Raw genomic sequence first — 20,844 nt, forward strand, 5'->3', positions numbered from 1 at the left:
CAGAATCTTAAGTGCGAGTCGTGAAATATCACGGCGCGCATAGCGAGCGAGGGCCGCGAAATAAGTTTGTATGGGTGTTCTGTCGCGTTCGCTTCACGATAAATGGGCGCCCCAAGGAGTGCTCGAGGAAGAAAGAGAGACAAAGTGGAGGAGAAGGGCACGTGGTGCGTTCTGGTTTCAGCCAGTGAGGCTGAAACCAGAATCTTGAGTGCGAGTCGGGAAATATCACGGCGCGCATAGCGAGCAAGGGCCGCGAAACAAGTTTGTATGGGTGTTCTGTCGCGTTCGCTTCACGATAACGGCAGTAAACGAAACTTCAGGGAGCGGGCCGGCACAGCACGGCGAAGGGCGCACGCGGAGACCGTGGAATGTGAGGGAGGAGGGCGGCAGGGAAGCGGATTTCGCCTCGGCAACTCCGCCTCTTTGGTGGCTCCCCTCGCCCTCCCTCGTAGCTCCCTCGCTTTCGACTGTCACCGTGCACGCCCGGCGCCAGCTCCCCGAAGTTTCGTCTTTGCCGTTATCGGGAAGCGGGCGTTTGCCGGCGTGGGCAGTTTCGTTGGCCGGCCGGGGACAGCGCCGCTGCTTCCCTCTGTGCCGTAGCCGCAGCGTGCAAGGTCAACTCGTGACTAGAAAGTAGAGGAAGCATAAAGGAGAAAGAAGGGTTCACTGCCATTTTCTACGCGTGGCTGAGACGTCGGCAAGTTCACGCATGTTCTGGCGCAACGCAGAATCGGCGACTTTGCCATTTGAGAGGGGGTCTCCTAAGCTTTTACTCTATGGCGGTGCCGGAGCAATGCGGGTCGGAGGCGCCGCCGCATGATTTGGTTCGAATTAACGAGATTCGACTGTAAATTGAATGCAAACGTTCTAGCTGCATTCCTCGACTGTCGCTTACGCGTGGCGGCTCAGTGCACATGTTTTGCATATGTGCGGGCCTTGAAAATTGTTGCTTTGGTTATAGTGCGGTACCGCTTATAGTGCGGATATTCGTGACTCCGGCGACTTACGTTATAAGCGGTCTATACTGTATTGCAGTCACATACAAACACACTTCGTTATATTCAGCTTCTAAATAAATGGTGTTTTATGGACAAGATGTTATAAAAAGTTAAATACTTCGTTATATCGAGAATTATTGTATATTGAAGTTCGTTATATCAAGGTTTAACTCTATAAAAAAAATGTATGACAACAAAAGGCGCAGTTTCACTGAATGGCGAAGCATCGATTGCAATAGCAAATTAGTAGACAGCTATACAAAGTAAGGGTAGTAGTTTTATCAGTTTTATCGGCCATGTAAACTTGTAAACATTCGTTTACTAACTAAATTAACAAGCATGGTGTCACGTGCGCGCGCATAAGCAAACATGAACACATCTCACTCGATGACCTCGGAAACTCGCTGTGAAAATGCTGGAGTGAGGAAGCGCGGCAGCAGCAGTGAGCGAATTGACCTATCGCTTCAAGGCGAACTAAGTGGCAAAAATACAGCGCACATTGCACATCACTTTCAAGATAGTACGGCTGCGCCATACGCAGCAGCTGCCTGAGTAGAACGCGCCTCCTTCCCCTCCTCCCGGTGCCTTGTGCACGACGGAAGATGGCACGCTTCCTCCCTATTTTCCTCCCTCGCACGCGCGAGATTGAGCCGCAGTCGTCAGCTCACCCTCGTGTGCTTTCACTCGCACATACAGCATACAGCGCACGGTGGCAATGTTATTGCTCTTGGTCTTTATACGGAACGTCACGGTGACGACGACGGCAGAAATGCGCCTGTCGTATCCGTATAATTGCAATCGCAGTAAAAATATTCTGTGACTTGAACACATAGTACATGAACAGTGCAAGTTTCAAATCTATATATTAATAAAAGAAATAGCTTTAAATGCAGAGTGTTTAATCAGAAGCATGCGGCTGTTAGAATATTGCATCAAATTTGGGACAAAAACAGATGACGCATTGCAAGTTCTCACATGCTAGTCAGTGTTTTTCCCTTCAGCTGCAAGGGAATGGCCAAAGTGTCTGAAGCAGTGAAAAAAAAAAAAAGAAAACAAAAGAAAACAGCCACAAAGGAACACTAGAAATGTGAAAGCAGGGGTCCCCTCTGTTGTGTTTTTGCAGGCCAACCGAGTCAAAGGTGCTGCCACTGGGTGCTCGGGATGTGTTTCCCGATGGCAGGGTCATCTATGAGATTCAGCTCACATACAACTTTTCCCTGGTGAGTACGACTCTGCACACGCCACACGCATTCCATTTAGGAACAGGATTGTCACTGCTGTAGTGTTGGGGTGAACCCTGCTGCTGGTGCCGCATAGGGTGGCTTGGCCTCGCAGACACTTGTTGGGCCTTTATCCATGTCCCCCATCACAATGTATGCAAATTGTCTTAAATAAACTCCACAACAACATATGCATATCCACTGGGTAGCCTGTTGTTTTAAACCCACGGACCACCATTCCATCCGGGTCTCCTTCTTGGAGGGCATTAATGTCTTGAAACGTGGTGCACAAGTCTTGATATTACAACCAGGAGATTCGCTTGTTAAACAACCAGGAGTCTTGCCTATGTCTCTGGTTCTCAAATCTCGTCATCTATCAAAGTGGTTATGAAGTTTTGCGGCTGAGCATGAAACCTTGGGTTACATTCCGATGAAGTAGTAACGCAAGAATGCTCATGCCATGTGCTTTGGGGGCTCATTAAAGGGCCGCAGCTGGTCCAAATTAATCTGCAGCCATCTCACAGCTCCTGGGTGGCCTTGAGGTGTCCAGTCCCATCACTTAATCGGGTGTTGTTTGCAGGTTTGGTTCATTTTAACCTGAGCTAGTTGCCTTCCTCAGTGTGCATAATGCCAGTTCCCACCCAAAAGGCAGCTTCCCCACAGCGGAGCGGTGTTACGCAGTGAAGCATACCAAGAGTGGAAGGGGGCAACTGCCATGGGGCAGAGAATGTATTCCTTAATTGTACACGCGTCTCCTGTCACAGTAAATGAAGCAATATGCTTAATAAGTGGACTGGCAGGCCTTCAGAGCTGTTTCGGTTGTGCCCATGGTAATTTGAGCCTTTGGGGGCAGTAAAAGGCATGTATTAATTTTTTTCGGACGTTTTCACGGACCCTAGCAAGCCCGAAAAATAATTGACTTGCTTGAATGTAGAAGCGGACGTGCAGAAATTGTACGCTAACGTGGAAGACGAAGTCATCGACAGTGTGCCACTAGGCAATGCCAAGGACAACGATGAGCCCACTAGCATACCCGCTTTAGCGATGGTTATTGAGTCCCTGAATTTCGTCCACAGCTTTGTTTATTGTAGTGGTTGTGACTGTGAGACTCTGCGGATGGGTTAATGGGTTAGGAGCAGCAAACTTCCTTACGAAGCAATCCCCCATCAATGATTACTTCGAGTAGTTCTGCTACACGGAAAATAAACTTGACTTGCTTGTGTAGTGCAGTTCTGCCCTTCTTTAAAAAAAAAAAAAAATTGCTGTTTGGATAGTTCGAAAATCTGCTTAATTTGAAAATTTTTTGTGTTCCGGCAGACTTCGACTTAACTTCGACTGTATTTGTATATACAGTGGAACCTCGTTGATGCAGTTCTGCATAATAAATTTTTTGGCATAATACATTTCTTTTTCTTTTCCTGATAATACGATTTGGTTGGATAGTATGTTGGATGATACGATTTCCGGATGATACACTTTATTTTCCAGTTCCCATGAAGATCATATAAACGAGATTACACTGTATATATAATGTTGTTCTCTTGTCACATATGGATGCGTGCAGTGTGTGTCGCTATTGCTTGCCGAGGTGCTTTGTTTGCCTGTGTGAAAGCTGTGGGTATCATTTTTGTGGCGTTGCGATTCTGTTTAAAACTTGATTTACTCATTGTACGCAAAACATGTTCTGATACATAGCTACTTGCTTTAGAAATGCTGTGCCGTTGTCGTCTCATCAAGCTACTGAACGTATATTTTAGTCGCTGCTGCTGTCTTTCAGGTAGAGAATATAATATTGATTTGTATTGAATTTTTGAGATATTGAAATTTCGAAAGCAGGCTAGTTTTTGCTGCCAGAACACGCACATTACATGTGAGCACTCATTTAAACCGAAATGGTATGAACAGGTGCACGGGAGATTGTGAATGCCAAACCACTGGGGGTGGTTGTGGGTAATGAGGGGATAGTCGTGCGACTGTTTTCATGCTCCGGTTTGGCTGTTTCTGGAAGAGGGGCCTGACTTTGCGTTTGGTGACTCATTGTGCAGATCAAAGCGACGGAGGTGACACCTAGCTGCAGCCTGCTGTCAGAGTTTCTGTACGAATCTGAGTACGAGTCCCAGCTGTGGATGATCTTCGACACCAATAAGCAGCTGCTTGCCTCTGGAGACGCCTACCCTGGCCGGGTATGTGACAGCACAAAGTGTTTGTTTACAGGGGCCCCGCAATGCTTTGCAATGCGTTGCCTTTGAGCTTCTAAAGTCTAGTCACCACACAATGCTCTTATGAATATTTGAGACGAGTATTTGTGTACACGTGTGGCGGAGTGTGCATGGACAGTCAAAGGACTGCTTGCGGTTTCCTTATGTTTGTGAAATCCCCGCCAGTTTTCATGCGTATTGTGACGCACCAGTAAGTACTATGCTTGATGTTTTTATTTAGGCGTCAGAGCAGAGCAGTACCTCTGGTAGGACCAAACATGGAGTCTTGCGACTGATCAGCCAGTGGCATCATCTGTTGGCTGAAAACAATACTACTGATGTGAACAATACCCATTGTAGCCTCTGAGATTGGGTGGCGCAATGAACTTATCTTGGAGGTGGTGTCAATACCATCACCATCAGCCTATATTTATGTCCACTGCAGGACGAAGGCCTCTCCCTGCAATCTCCAATTACCTCTGTCTTGCGCTAGCCGATTCCAACCAGCGCCTGTAAATTTCCTAAGTTCATCACGCCACTTAGTTTTCTGCCGTCCTCGACTGCGCTTCCCTTCTCTTGGTACCCACTCTGTAACTCTAATACCATAGCTGGTAGTACCATAGCCAATACCATAGCTGATCATAATGATGCACCAATAAATAAAGACACTGCACTTTACTGGCACAGTGGCAGAGCTTCAAGTGCAGTAGGAATGAAGCAAATGAGGTCAAAGCCATGAAGGCACGACTGGGGCGGTGTTTTATTGCTAGTAGCTCCACTGATGTGAGGCTCTTTTAAAGGGCCCCTAAACCACCAAGAGGTCAAAATTTACTTGTGGTGTTGCAGTTGTGTGCGAGTCTGCAATGAACATGCAGCCGCAAGAATTTTTCGAAGTGGTGCTGTAATAGCGGAGTTACACGCGTTCGATGATAGAAACACGGCCCTCGCTCGGTTCGCTCTTTCCTTCGCTACTCTCCTTGTCGGCTGGGCTCTCCTCCTCGCCGAATGCTCCTCCAAATGTCACGTCACATTCCTCGTCACCAACGCGCTTCTCAATACGCTGCCCACTTCCGGTTTAGGCACGTCCGCGCTAGCGGCAAATATACCGAGGGCGAACCGACCTCTAGTGCCATAGAATGTCTGCCGCACGAGAGATGTCCAAAGTATACGGCAGTTTGGCAGGCCCGCTGCAAGATCAACGGGCCAATCGATGACGCGCGAAGCTGTGTGCATCCGCCACCGGTGACGAAAAGATTGGCTGCAGCTTCTGTTCCAAGCAAAATTATTTCCGCTAGATAAAGCGATGCATAAATTGTACATGTTATGAAAAACAATATCCGCTGTGAAACGTTTAACATGAACGAGAACTTCGATACTTGTCGAGCTCAGCTGCAGCGCACGGCTACCAATGGGAGACGACCGGCTCGGCTGTGCTCACATCGCAGCTGACGGTGCTCCTACTATCAGCCTATTTTTCTTCTTTGTATAGAATTGTTGCGAAAAGCGACAACAACGATAAGAAACTATTGCGGCTCCTGAGCGTCGGTAATTTATTCCGAAGCGCCGTCCGCTTTAGCTTTGAAGGGAACCGGAAAAGGCCTAGTGACGATGGGCGTGTACTGGTAACTACGGCCACCTCGGCAGAGATGCTTGCACTTCAGAAGTCAGCCATGCCTCCTGTGTTCCGCGGCCGAAAAGTTGTTTGAGGGGGCTCCGTGAAGTCAGCATTTCTGGTGGCGCTCCCAATTTGACCGTTAGGTCAACTTGTTACTAAAGCTAAATATAAACACAGAGGACGGAAAAGGAGGAAATGTCCTCGAGGTGAGGTATGAATGAGTTCAGCTGCATGACGTCTTGTAACCATAACACAACGGTTACTAATGAATGCCGTCACCTTCTCAGTGAGCAGTAACCGCGGCTGTGAACGGCACGCGAAATCTGCTTTTGTTACGTGCCATGGGTCTACACACATTTGGTGCTTAGCCAAGGAGAGTAAAATTCTTTTCGAGTTGTATAAATTATTCGTGGGAGACTATGTACGTTCTTTGGATTTGATTGTCCGCCTTCAGCCAGTGCAACACTAAGCGCACAGGCAGATGCGCAAGAAGGATTGATTTATGGTTCAGCCCAAACCATCCTTGTTCATCATTCAGAAGCATCAATGTCCTCACTAGCTTCTCAAATAAGCAGCAAACTTAGGGAAATGTCAAATGCCAGCCTCTTTCTTTGCTACAGGTTAGAAGTATGAAGCTGTAATTTATGTAATACAATGTGAATTTGCACTGTCTTCGACACGATAGATATAAACAGAGGTGTACATTGCATTTCCTGTAAATTATTTGTGTGATAACCACTGCAGCCGGTGATTTTGTATTGATCGTTCTCCTTTGACCAGTCTGTCAAAAGAATGCAAGTTGCGTGCCAAACTACCGTTTATACTCGCATGGTGAACGCACTTCTTTCCCCAAAAATCCGAGGCGAAGTTGAGGGGTGCGTTTATTATGCGGGGTAAATTTTATGGGAACATTTCCAAAACAGGAAAAATTGAAAAGTAAAATGGTAATGATTGGAAAAATGCATGACAGTCGGATCCCCCTACAACGAAATTTCCGCCAGAAGAAAGATTTTTCGTTGCCCCATCAGCTGCCCATAGTAATACAAAAAAAAGTTTCTTCATAATGAAGGTGTTTTATTCAGTATTTTCGCTTCAACAAACTTTTTGAGAACGAAACTGGGACTGAATTGAAATTGTAACTGCCGAGTAGTCAAATTAAGAAGGCCCTTGCAAAGCTGTGATGATCATATGTCCGCTTGAACGAGATTCTTGCGAACGAAATCAAAGTACGATTTATGTCATAGCCACGCGTGGTCATCACGTGCCTGTGCAAGACTGCGCGGGATTACCACAATCGCTGCCGTTTTCTGTGTTGTGTGTCCGGTCGAAATGGCTACGCCAATGAAGAAGCGTAAATTTGTCTCTCTCGAGGAGAGGGCACATATGATCGTCGAGGCAGAAAGCGTAAGGAAGAAATTTCACAGTTTCGCCCGACAGGGGAAGCACCGATTGCGATAGCAGAGTAGTAGACAGCTATACCAAGTAGGGATAGCAGTTTTATCGGCTGTATAAACTCGTAAACATTCGCTTACTAACTAAATTAACAAGCATGGTGCTACACGCGCACAGGCAAACAGAAACACTTCTCACTCGCTGTAAAAACGATAGAGTGGGGACGTGCTGCAGCAGCAGCAGCGAGTGAATTGACCTTCGTGCTGCCTCTCGCTTCAACGCGAACTAAGCGGCGAAAACAGCGCACACGAAGCTGTGAACACTCGGCACACTTTGTTCCCGTCGCAGATCGCTTTCAAAATAGGGCTCGCATGACTGCGACAGCAGCCGTTGCAGGAGAGCTCCTCCTCCCCTCCCCCTGGTGCATTGCGTGCGATGGAAGATTGCGCGCTTCTTTTCCACTTTCCACCCTTGCGCGCGCGAGATTGAGCCGCCATCGTCGGATTACCCTCGCAAGCTTTCACTCGCACATACAGCATACGGCGCGCGGCGACAATGTTATCACCCTTGGACGTTATAGGGAACATCATGGCAACGACAGAAATGCACCTGGAGTGTCCATATAATTGCTATTGCAGTAATTAAAACAGATTGGAGTAGCTTTACATACCAGCCCAGGGTTGATAGTGGCTCTCCGGGTCTGCGGTGACTAATGGTAACCCAGAAATTGTGTTACGACTTCGATTGGACTGCGTAATTTGAGAATATTTGCCTCTATCATCATGAGCCTCGGTGCTGGAATATATAGTTCGATCATAGTACCACTGATGTTTTTGGATTTCCAGGAAAGCATGCGCCGTGCCCCCACTCGACCCACTCGTCCATATTCTAGTACGCTATAGCTACAATGCGCGGCGTCTGCTACGCACTTCGTGTTGTTGGTTTATTCTGTTTCATCGTAATTTCGAAGTGCGCTGCCATATTCCACCAAAATTCAGATTGAGTTGCTCCAAACTTCTTCAGTATGAAATTTTATCTGCTCCAAATTGCTCCAAAATGCAATTTTACTAGCTCCAAAAAATGCTCCAAAATGACTTTGGGCAGTCACACCCCTGTTATGCGAGAATTAACGGTACTTCAATTCTGATCCTCTGTTTCTGCTCTAATCCAATAAATGACACTTGCTGCTCTTCATTCAATGTTAGCCGAAGACATTTAGCCAAACTGTGTACTCTTCTACTCTGCCAACAACCGCGCTCGTCGCTCGTCCGCACCGTCTCTTATCTCCACACGGCTCTGACCTTTATGCGCCGTGCATTCGCCGCTCAGTTTCCGTTGAAGCGATAGACCGCACGTACCTTCGCCCGCTGCGGCGTATGGGCTCGCTGCCAGCGTTTTGACAGTCGATGTCTGCAGTCATTCAGTGTGATCTATTCATGTTCGTTTGTGCGCGCTCACACCACGCTTGTTCATTCAGTTAGTAATAGTCGGGACACATTTTCCAACGCACGCTACACATGCAATGCTGCCCGGATCGGCAGTGCAGCACTACAGGTGTGTCCCTTCGCACGCGCTGCCCACGGGAAGCGCTTCTCATCAACACCACCGTTTCACACGCGCCTTCTCGTGGTCATCGAGTCTCTCTTCATGTCGGTCTACTTACGCCGCAGCACACCTGCTTACTTAATCAGCTCATGTTTACTACAATTCATATTGCTACCAAAGCCGCTCACCTTGCTTCGTATGACATTGCTGTGTTGCTATCGAATTCATTGCTTCGCCCTTAGGGCGAAACTGTGACATTTTTTCTAGAAAACTCGTTCCACGGACTGGTGGCAGTCCAGAAAGGGCAGTGGTATGCTGCATTCCGGGAAGGGGGCAGTTCTCACACTGTTTTTTTTTTCTTTTCTTTTCACAGTACGCGACCAAGCTGGAGAAGGGGGACTACGTACTGAGGGTGCATGTGCGGCACGAGCAGAGCGCCCTGGTCGAGCGGCTCTCGGACCTGCCGCTGGAGCTGTCGCACAAGCTGCCCAGTGCCATCACCCTGGATGCCTACCGCTCCCAGGGTCAGGCCATGCTCGCCTCGGGCAAGAAGTTCGCACCCCTCATGGCACGGCCCGGCGCGCAGGTGCCCGTCTACCTGGCACCTCTGCCCTGCGACAAGTGAGTCCGGCTGCCACAGGCTCACACCTCTGGGGTTAACTGTCGCACGAGTGACACTGACAAAGAGACTTGGAGATCTAGCTCGGGTAGTTGCAGGAGACTCGAATCACAGGAAGTACATATCCAGACGCATAAAAATGGACTGGAGCAAGTATCAAGTGCCATGAATGCTATCTTACCATAATGCTTGAAAAGTATTCAATGACTACATTTTTGGTGGTGTATTTCTTTTTGAAGTTCAGTTTGTATTTGGTCGAAAAACTTTGGTTGGCGGAGAAAATGTAGGGCAATGTTTTCTTTTTTTTTAATTTGACACACAAACCATAGTGCTGGTGGATTATGATTTTTTAGTGTCTGGTGAATTCGCCCAAACGACCACTTTACTGGGAATGGCATGGATTTCAAAGCACTTTTGCAAGTTTGTGCCATTTGTGTTCAGAAAATGTTCTTAAAACTCACTACGTTGTGTCTTTGGTTCCTCAGAATGCAATGCAATCCTTTTTTATTGCCAAACTATTAACTAGTTTCGAGCAAACAACTGGCAAATCTTTGATGGCTTGCCATTACTTCATTCATAAGACGGTCATTTTTGATATTTCAGAAATGTGATTTGCTAATCCTGGTATACCAAAGAGAAAAAAATTAGATTGGTCGAGTATTCTTTCAAAATTCTATTTTCAGTAATTGTCGTGGTAATAGGTTGATGATTACTACAATAGCTAATCAAGACCAAACTTGCATTTCTTCAATTTTGCACTGATACGTGAGTGTGAGATCATGGACTTCAATGCATTTTCTCATGTTTCGGCCTCTGTGGTGCAGCTAAAGTTCTGGAAATGCAAAGTTTAGTCTGGGGTTCCTTTGGAATGCAACGTAGTCGACCGTTACTGATTAGAAATTAACTAGCTCTATGGAGACCTAGACAAAGTAGCGCTTGTGTTTGTGTTTTCTTCCCATGTGTGTTGGCTTTTTGTTTGTGCTAATTTTTCTCGTCAGCTATGGAGATTCCATCAAGATCCATGATTGTCGCAATATGACGCTGTGAGAACTTCAAAGGAGCATCGGCACCTGCCTGTAGTACTTGTGCTTATTCTGCCGTGTCAAGCCTCCTCCCATAGCGGCCTTTTGGTGTTGTAGAATTTTTTTTATTTTTTTTTGTAGCTGCATCAATGTTTTAAAAATGGCCTGTGGCAGATGGCACGATGCTCACCCTCGATATAAGTTAGTTGATGAGGCGGCCACTACTTCTACGAGAGATCAGAATGCTTAATTGAATAATGAACATAATTACGCTAATTAACTTTTTCATTAATGTCTTCACAGCACATATTTCAATCAACAAATTGTAGCTAGTGAGTATGCAAGGCATATCCACTTGGAACAAATCATCGACCAATTTAGATCAAGGGTTAGAATTGTGCTATCTGCCACAGGCAGTTTTTAAAAATTTGATGCAGCTAAAAAAAAAGCACCCTATAGAAGGGTCCCTTGCTAAGAAATCTGTGTCCCTTTAATGATCACTGCTGGTGCATTTTGTTTCTTCAGGTTCTCTTCACAGTTTCATCCCCTGAAAGGTAGAAATTGGCATCCACCCAGACTGTAGCAGGAAGCCACAAGGGAAGACCTTGTAGGTTCCTGCTACAGTCTGAGTGGATGATATTGTTTCCATTTCAAAAACCTTCCTACACCTTGCGGGCGTTCACAGAACTGGTTTGCCATATTTCGTGCCCCTATGCTTCGAATTGTGGATTAATGCGATCTGGTAGCCTTTGGGTTATCTCAGATGGAGGAGTGACTGCTCAGAAAGGTGTTGGTCCCAGGTCCGGTTCCCAGACCAGCATGAATTCTTCAACTGCAAAGCTTCTGAGAAACTTGTAGCTTTTTGCTACAGCCTGGTGGGATGACATTGTTGCCTTTCATGAACGTTCCTCTGCCTTGCACGCTTTCACGGAATTGATTTGCCATGTTTGAACACCTGTGTCAGCATATATGCTCACAGAAACGCTGCTCTGTTGTGCAGACTCCCCAAGGGCTGCAGTGCGGGGCACTTCCTCGTGGGCACTCTCACCGTCACCAAGGATGAGCAGGGCAAGAAAGTGGTCAGTGCTCTTTTTGTGAACTGCGCAGAACTACGTACTCACTTGTGCTTGAAGTGCATGGGGCACGTACTGCTACAGAAAAGAGGTTTTCGTGCAGTTTTATTGTGCAGCATGTCAAAGGCCATACAGTAAAACCTCGTTAAGTATTTCCAACACAGCGACAGGCACTGAGATGAAGTGTGCTTGCTTTAAACACATGTGCGAGAGTAAAGGATTCTAGTCTCTCCGGAAAACTACAGCACGGCCGTTCGATTGTGGGACTGCACAGTAGCAAAGTTGAGGTTGCGATTATGTGGTGGAAAACAAAAATCCAAATTTTCAAGAGCAAAATTGGGGGTGTGTTTATTATGTGTTCATTACACGAGTATATTAGGTAAATACTACACACTAACCGTTTGGCATGCGGTAAATTACTACCTCTTAAGCGGTCAGCGAATATATTAAGTTCAATATGGACAGGGTGGGGTAGTCATTGTAACTATATACTTAAACTGGAATTACTTAATAAGCGGGTACGTATTGACGAGGTTTTACTGTACATGGAAAGCTATGAAAGGCTTTCAGTTGGCCAGCACTGACTGAACAAGTATGTTGTGACTGCATCACTTGTGGTACAATTAACTAGAATGCCTTATGCATTTAATAAAATTTCCTTGCAGGGTGTGGCATGCAATGTTACAGATGTGCCTGAATCCTGCAGCATTTAATGTCTATCATATTTGCACTTTTAAGCTGTGTTATCATTCTGTCAGTCATCAGCCGATCTGTGTGGTGCAAGGTTTCATGTTGGAAAACAAAGCTATTCATAAAAGCTGTGGTGGTTCATCTGAAGAAGCACCAAAATACCAGCCACTTGTTTCAGGCACAAGGGAACACTACGTGCCCTAAGTCTTGGAATCTCTTAGTACCAATGCACAACCGCTTTGAGGCCACTTGCATTTTGCGACCTCCATTGACTGAATAGACAATTGAAGCAATGGCCATTGAAGCAGCCTGTGCACCTGCCAATTTTGAACTGATAGGTCTCAATCACTTAATAAGCTCATGAAAAGTCAATCCATGAAATAATTAAACCTCTTTGGAAAAAAAAAAGGCTCTGGAATGTTTTACAGTTTTTTTTCATCACGTGGTTTTTCTACTGGATACATGTAAGAATTATACTTTGATTCCAGTGCCACTGCTAACAGCAGTTCAATACACCATGCCAAGAAGCACTTTGTTGAATCCAGGATGCAAAGGTTATTTGCTGTTTTGCTTCAATTACTGAAAGGCTGCTTGCGCTTGCTTGTACCTGACTGGTGTCCAGGCCCTGTTCCCGCTGGTGTACCACATTGGGGAGGTGCCCAAAAAGAGCTCATCGTCGTCATGCACCAAGAACTCGTCCGAAGAGAAGGACCTCGACCAGGAGTTCCAAGATGCACTACGAGACCTCAGCATCACCTGGCTCACCAAGTGGGTCTCTCTCGACTGTGTAATATACGAGCATTTTCTAACATCATTGAGCCAGCTTCAACACTCTGTGCCCGCCCGTCTTACATACCCACTTCCCATGGAATGAGAGCTGGTGTTCCCTCATGCAAAGAGCTATGAACTGCATTGAAGGTCATCGAGTACAGTCGACTTCTGTTAATGTGACTCCGGATAAGTCGATCCTGACCGAAGATCCCATCTGGCACCCATACATTTCTATGGGACGAAAATTCCCTTATTTCAATCCTGAAATCGGGCCTCGCCGGATAATTTAACCTCGACTGGTCATCAATCATACCTTGTGCCGCCCTCTGCAACTGAAAAGACCGAGTCGGTAGAGCTACTGCGTGGGCCCTAACCACTACTGGATGAGACCAGCATCAGCTCAAACTTGATGTATAGGTGGTAAGGGCCAAAGTTCATGCGTTTAAACTCCGAAAGCATGTGTCATTTCACATAGAACACGGCTAACTACAATCGCAGCCATTGGCACAATCACATTGTCGGTGGGATATTTTCGCTCAGCTGTCGATCGCTTGGCAACTCTTTTTGTCTGCATCGGTAACATGAAAGTCCGTCCTACTGCGGCGACTCGCGCTTGTCGGCATCAGTGTCCTGTCTAGAAAGCGTCCCTTAATGTAAAAGGAAAATCGCTAAAGCGACCGATAAGAACAGAAAAGCATTTCAGCTTGCTTCACGCAGCGCGTCTGCCATTGCAGCAGCTCGATGCCAATCATTTTGCCTCTTGCAGAGTGCGCTAGTCGGGGCCACACTGCAATGTGAAATAAAGCCTATTTAATTTACACAGCAAGTTTGGTGGCTCTATCTCATGATATTGTTTCAGTTTTGCGTAATCAACACGCAGTGATGCATTCCACGTTGTTCAGTTTAGCCGTAGCTTCTTCACATGTTGTTCTGTTGCAAATAAGAGATTGCTGCAAAACACAGGTCCACTATTAAACAAACCTCATTAGCATTCAGCACAACAGAACGTCACCAATTCATTAGTTTCAGTTTCATAAAAATATATATATTTTTTAGACCTTCATATACTAGAACTGAGCTGTGATCAGTGCTGGCATACTAATTTAGTGTTCCCTTCAATAAGAGTCTTGATTGTCTTGATTTTCTATGTACCTATATGTTATTGATAGCTTGCTACATCCTTGTTACGCAATGCTAGGAGACTCTCGAGTATGTGCTGCGCCGTATTGTTCTTGCCCAAAATTTGTAAGCATTAAATTGTGTGAAAGATCTTCTGATATCCAATATTCTATTCGAAATCTACTATTCGGTATTTGCACACCCCTAGTGTTTATATTCCTTAAAGATTGTTATGACTTGACTGGTTGGTGTGTGTGGATGTGCAGGCTACAGGGGAAGTCGGCAACCAGCCTCTACGAAGATCTCAAGCAGCGGAATCCCAAGCACGTGCCAATGTTGCTTGCGCGCATCCAGTCACTCGACAGTGACAAGGTGTGTTTTTGGTGTTGTATCAGCGGCTTGATTTCTGATGCAATCGTGGTGTATTTAGACAAGTGCACAGCAAGAGCTGCAGCATCACATTTCATCTAAACGACGACGTATAGTTAATTTACAAACACTCTCATTCAACAACTTGTGCTCGCCACTGCCTAATATGTACATGCTGATGTACGATAACTACAACTACGCAAGTGCGCTGGACATTGTCCCACACAGTGTCCAGTGCTCTTGGTCTGCACAATTTTGTCCAGGGGCACGATCGGAGATGTTTGTCGAAACAGTGTTCGTTCAGTTGCTGCAACGTCACCAAGGGGGCACTCTGCAAAATTTATGAGAACGGGAGGGAAAGAGCAGCCAATTGGCCAGCGGTGAACTCCCCGGAAGATGACGTGTCTTGTTTGTCGTCTTCTTTAGGACAATGTACTACGAAATGAAACGTTTCTCGCCTTCTAATGAATAAAATTTTTATATGAAAGAAATGGATTTTTCTTCTCAAGCTTAAACTTAACGTTTTCAAATAGTAAAATTGGCATTCACCGAATAATTAGAACTTGACCAGTCAGTACATACGCGCCTGACCCTTATGGTGACCCCAATAACCCCCTTTAATGGCAGAAGGAGTCTGTGTCGTGGCGGAGCTTAGAGAACAGGGAATGTGTTGGAACAGCGTCATCTCCCGTCAAAAACGCCTTTTTTTCGGCCTGCCCTCGGAAGATTTTCAAGCAATAGTGGCAGCGCACCATGTCTCATTACGGTATTTACCGTATTCTAATGCACACCTTTTGCTTTCCGGGGTAAATTGTATGTGTGGTGCAATCCGATATGAAATCAAAGCCGCCTTCGTGGTGTTTGTACACTTTATCGCATAAGATGCTGTATTGCAGTGAAGCTCACGTTAGGAAACCAGCTGCTTTTCTGAAAAATCTGGTGCTCGCTAGATTTCTACTTGCTCAGGAGCTTTAATGTCATTTTTACGTTAGTTTTTTATTTTGAACACATGGAAACTGGGCATGCGTTTGATTCGGCGGCATGTTAGACTCGGGCAAATACTGTCAAATGTATCAGCAGTGTGTTCTGACATTTTTCTGCATCTCGTTTAATGCGACCCAACTGATAATTCCATCAATTTCTTCGGTCCAGTCAGGGTCGAATTAAGGGAAGTCTACTGTATCGGAGGCAACTAGTTGACACAATGTCCATTGATAAAGGCAGCCCAGGCACTGAAAGTGTGTTTTTTTTTTAACAGTTGCTGGGGTTGCTTGTCAACAGGAGAAAGTATAGACGCTTACCGCTATAGAAGTGAGAGTGCAATATCGTGAACTCTGAGGTTATTGTGAATGCCATAGTTGAGTGTAGGTTTTGATTACGTGTCACAGTGTTTTGTCTAAGCACTGAAACCACCCAAATGTGCAATAGCGGTCGGTTGCAAGTTGCGTGTGTTCCTACGAGTGCTTGAACGAGCAAGGGTCATCCTCTCTGCACTGCAGGAGCGCAGCCGCTACCTCTCGGACATCGTGGCCCTGGCAGATGAGGCCTTGGCAGCGACCGACACACTTGAGCTGCTGGCTGCACTGGGAGCCCGCTCCGACAAGAAAGACAACAACAATAAGCAGTGCGTTCTGCCTGCCTTGGCTTTCTGTCATGGGGTCATAGAATTTGTCGCGGCTCTGTAGAGGAGAGAGTGTATCATTCTTGGCTCCTTAAAGGGCCTTCCCTCACCACGAGCTGTAAGGCATTTTTGTTGGGCACTGGAACTTGTAAAACTTCCTCCAAGGGAGCGCTCTGCCACAAGAATTTGTTAAAAGGTTGCACTGTTAGCCAAGGTAGAAGCAAAGGAAAGATAAGGGGGTACAGTCCAAGATAAAGCTTATAAGTGACGTTAAATAGCCAATTGATTTTCAGAATCCTCAGACAGAACTTTGGTTTCTTGTAATACAAAGTGACATTTTAGGTTTAACTCCCCTGTGCTGTATGCTTAGCGTTCTGGTGGTTCAGTATTGTACATTTTATTCCACTGTGCATGCTTCATTATAAAGCATATACGGCTTATGACATAAGTCGCAGAAGTTGAGAATATCGGCACTATAAGCGGCATCGCACAATAACCAGAAGAACATTTTTCAAGGGCAGCTGCGCATGTGCAAAACATGCAGACGAAGCAGCCACGCGTATCCAAGAATCGAAGCATGCGGCCAAGATATATGCATCCGTTTAAATATAAGAACATTGAAAGGTTAACGTCTGAGGACCTGCGGCCTTCACATAACGCAGCCAAAGGTAACTTAGAAAAAAAGAAAATGATATAGAATGAAGTCAGCGACAAATTTTTAAAACGTGCTCGATTATTCAGAATTCCCCTCAGAACCATCACCAGCTCCACAGAACTGACATAGAACGGCGACCGAAATTAACGTAGAACGCGGACTGAATGGCGCCGCTGACAAGCGGCCGTTGCTAAGTCAACCCTAGGCAAGAATAACTTATTGACCTTTATTCTTAGCCATGGGGACAAAAAAACAAAAAAAAACAGTGAAATGTTATTTGAGTAAATATAATTATAGTAAAGTGATTAAATAATTAGCAATTGATTTTCTGAATTATCGACAACTTGAAACTTGCTCTAGCATACCAAGAAACATTACTGAAACATGCGTGTTAGGTTTCTTGCACGTAAGTCAGAATTTTGAGGCAAATTAATCTACTAACTGCATTTCAACAGATCTTTGCAAACAGTACTAGTTACGTCATCCCCTGATTGCATTTGCATGAGCGTACACTGCCACAAGTCCTAGAGATGGCTCCTTGAAACAGTGGAGAACAACTTTGCTGCAGGCAAGAGAAGCAAAAGGCGCAAGTGGTGGAGGCCCTGACTCGCAAGGGTGCCGCCCTGTGCGAGATCTTCCTCGCACAACAGGAGGCTGGACGGGGCTCTGGTGATGGGCAACCCGCTAGCCCCTCAGGCGGGTCTCCCCAGCCAGCCCCCGACAGCGCCACCACTGAAGCGCCGTCCACGGCAGCAGTCACGACGACAGATGAACAGGGTCCCACGGTGGCCGACCTGAACCGCGTCTACGCAGAGCTGCTCAAGTGGGCCGACCCTAGTGATCCCAAGGTAAAACTTGGCCAGCATTGAGCACTGGTTCCCAGTCCATCCAAAATTGGCAGTGTTCCCCACGATCTTATCGCCCAACTTTATTCACCTACTTTAAAGGGATGCAAAAGTGAAGTTGAGCTGTACAAGTCAGTTGCACTTTAACCGTACCAAAAAGCCACTCTTACCGTGAGAGGTAGCTTGGCAAACCAGGAAAGGTGCGCGAAAAGAAAATGAGTGGTACTACACTGCCCTGAACTTGCTGGACCAAATTGCCTCGACGTCATAGGTTTTATTTATTTATTTATTTCAAGAGTACAGCCAGCCTCTGATTAGAGGCCTTAAGCAGGAGTGGTTACATACATGGTGAACGATACATTGAGTACAAGGTGCGAAACGTGAGGAAAATGAAATAGCACTGAAACTGAAAATATGAACAGCGTCTCATTTGCGAAAACGTAGCATTTAGCACTAACAATGTGAAACTATTCCAGAAGAAGAAAATGCAAACTGCTCTTAGCGCTAAGTTGAACATTTAAGAGACAGGAAACTAGAAGAATATATGTATACAACACCGTGGCAAACAATTTGAGAACATACATCCTATCAGACAAACATAATGAAATAGTGTGTAAAAATGTAAAAAAGCATAGTAGTGGCAGATGCATCACAAAACACATGCATTCAATTACGTGAAAGGGCAGGTAAAAAAAAACAGGGAGGTTAGTTGATGTACCCCGCTCATTTATACAATTTCTTTAAGCAGTTTTAAGAATGATTCAATGGTGTCACAGGCAGCCACTGCAGCAGGAAGTACATTCCATTCCCTAATGGTTCGGGGAAAGTGAATTTCTAAACGCTTCTGTTTTGCAGCAGTAATCTTTAAGCTGCTTAGCACGGCTAGACCGAGTTGACTGACGAGCGAGAGACTCAGTATACGTGTCCTTGTCTATGCCCAATTTTCCATGACAGAGCATATACATGTACTTTAATCGTTCTTTTATATCGTCGTTTTCGTAGGGTAACTAGTTCTGCTGTTTCGAGCATCACACTTGGCGATGCATACCGGCTAAAAGAATTGAATAGAAATCTTATCGCCTTTCTCTGAATTTTTTCCACCTTTTTTATGTTAATATCGCTGTGTGGATCCCAGACGACGGACCCATACTCAAGAATCGGGCGGACGAAAAATTTGTTAGCTAGTAGCATCATCTCACGGGGTGAATTTCTTAAGCAACGCCTCAAGTAACCAAGCTTCTGCATGGCTTTTTCTGCATTGCCAGGTATAGTGCGGTCTTTTCAGACTCCCGTTGATTTTCCCATAGCACTCCATGTATACACGTATCGCTTATAGTGCAGTTGCGGGAAATGAAATACCGGTTACAGTGCGGCTGCCTGGGAGTAGGTAAGTCAGCGGACACGGCGAACGCTCCCCTCAAACGGGTTCCCCAAGGAGTGCTCGAGGAAGAAAAAGAGACGAAGTGGAGGAGAAAGGCACGTGGTGCGAACAAACAGCCAGTGAGGCTGAAACCAGAATCTTGAGTGCGAGTCGTGAAATATCACGGCGCGCATAGCGAGCGAGGGCCGCGAAACAAGTTTGTATGGGTGTTCTGTCGCGTTCACTTCACGGTAACGGCAGTAAACGAAACTTCAGCGAGCGGGTAGCCCCGGCACAGCACGACGAAGGGCGCAGGCAGCATAGGTCGGCAGTGTGGGAGAACACTCACTCACACTCACTCACCATAATTTTTTCCAGGCCCCGCACTCACTCACGTTCATACTCACCTCCATTCACACTCTCAGCACTCGCACTCACTTCCACTCACACTCACTGGCGCGCACTCGCACTCACCTCCACTCACACTCACAGACACTCACTCGCACTCATCTCCACTCACACTGACAGGCACTCACTCGCACTCACACTCACTGGTACTCACTCGCACTCACCTGCACTCACACTCACTGGCACTCGCACTCACCTGCACTCACACTCACTGGCACTCACTTGCACTCACCTGCACTCACTCACTGGCACTCACTCGCACTCACCTGCACTCACAATCACTGGCACTCACTCGCACTCGCATTCACTTACACTCACATTCACTGGCACTCACTCGCACTCACCTGCACTCACACTCACTGGCACTCACTCGCACTCACCTGCACTCACACTCACTGGCACTCACTCGCACTCACCTGCACTCACACTCACCTGCACTCGCACTCACTTACACTCACATTCACTGGCACTCACTCGCGCTCACCTCCACTCGCACTCACACTCACTGGCACTCACTCGCACTTACCCCATTGAAATGAGTGTGAGTGAGTGCACTCATGAGTCACTGTGCCGATCTATACCGCTCACAATTCGTGTATATTCATAATGAAGCTTCCAATTTAGCTCCTGTTGCATCGGGAGTGCGCCAAGGCAGTGTTTTGGACCCAGGTTTATTTTTAATATACATAAAAGATTTGCCTTTCCGATTACATGGTAACATCCGTCTATTCGCTGACTATTGTATTTCGTACCGCGAAATTATACACAGTGATAATCACCACATATAAAATTCTGCCTTTTCTTGGTGTCAGGAGTGGCAGATGACTCTAAATGCCGAAAAATCTGTAACGCTAACAGTAAGAAAGAAACGGATATCTGAGTTTACTTACATTATTAATGACACACCTCTCACTTGTGCATTTCAGCGTAAATATTTAGGTGTCACTTTAACATACGCTTTCCGATGGGAAAGCCATGTTAACAAAATAATCTCAAGTGGAAATCAATGTACATGCTGAGCACTAAACCGACTCTTCTTTCTGAGAAGACACCTTCGTCTTGCGCCCCCAGATAAAATTTGCTGGCCTACAAAATGCTTGTTCGAACAGTGCTGGAGCACGCGAATATTGTTTGGTTTCCGTACATAAAATAACTCATTGCAAGAATGGAAGGGGTGCAGAGGAAGGCAATAAGGTTATATTTTAATAAATACCAATTAACGGATTCATTGACTAAATTATTAAAGAGAGCTGGTTTATTAACACTGCAAAGTAGAGCAAAACTAGCACGATTAAAGTTTTCGTTTCAATTTATTCATGGTGAC

At 45.9% G+C, this 20,844-nt stretch overlaps 1 protein-coding gene across 6 annotated transcripts in view; it reads left to right on the forward strand.

The window, feature by feature from the left end:
- LOC119441413 (tripeptidyl-peptidase 2) overlaps positions 1 to 20,844 on the forward strand; it is a 141,043-nt gene that overhangs the window by 114,216 nt on the left and 5,983 nt on the right. For all 6 annotated transcript variants that reach the window (XM_037706038.2, XM_049661242.1, XM_049661241.1 and 3 more), the window contains exons 20-27: positions 2,122 to 2,218; positions 4,264 to 4,401; positions 9,342 to 9,589; positions 11,610 to 11,688; positions 12,995 to 13,140; positions 14,529 to 14,634; positions 16,131 to 16,255; positions 17,476 to 17,755. In XM_037706038.2, coding sequence (XP_037561966.1) covers positions 2,122 to 2,218; positions 4,264 to 4,401; positions 9,342 to 9,589; positions 11,610 to 11,688; positions 12,995 to 13,140; positions 14,529 to 14,634; positions 16,131 to 16,255; positions 17,476 to 17,755 — 1,219 coding nt within the window. The remainder of the gene's footprint in view (positions 1 to 2,121; positions 2,219 to 4,263; positions 4,402 to 9,341; positions 9,590 to 11,609; positions 11,689 to 12,994; positions 13,141 to 14,528; positions 14,635 to 16,130; positions 16,256 to 17,475; positions 17,756 to 20,844) is intronic.

Source organism: Dermacentor silvarum, chromosome 2 (genome assembly GCF_013339745.2).
Source record: "Dermacentor silvarum isolate Dsil-2018 chromosome 2, BIME_Dsil_1.4, whole genome shotgun sequence".
Taxonomy (NCBI): domain Eukaryota; kingdom Metazoa; phylum Arthropoda; class Arachnida; order Ixodida; family Ixodidae; genus Dermacentor; species Dermacentor silvarum.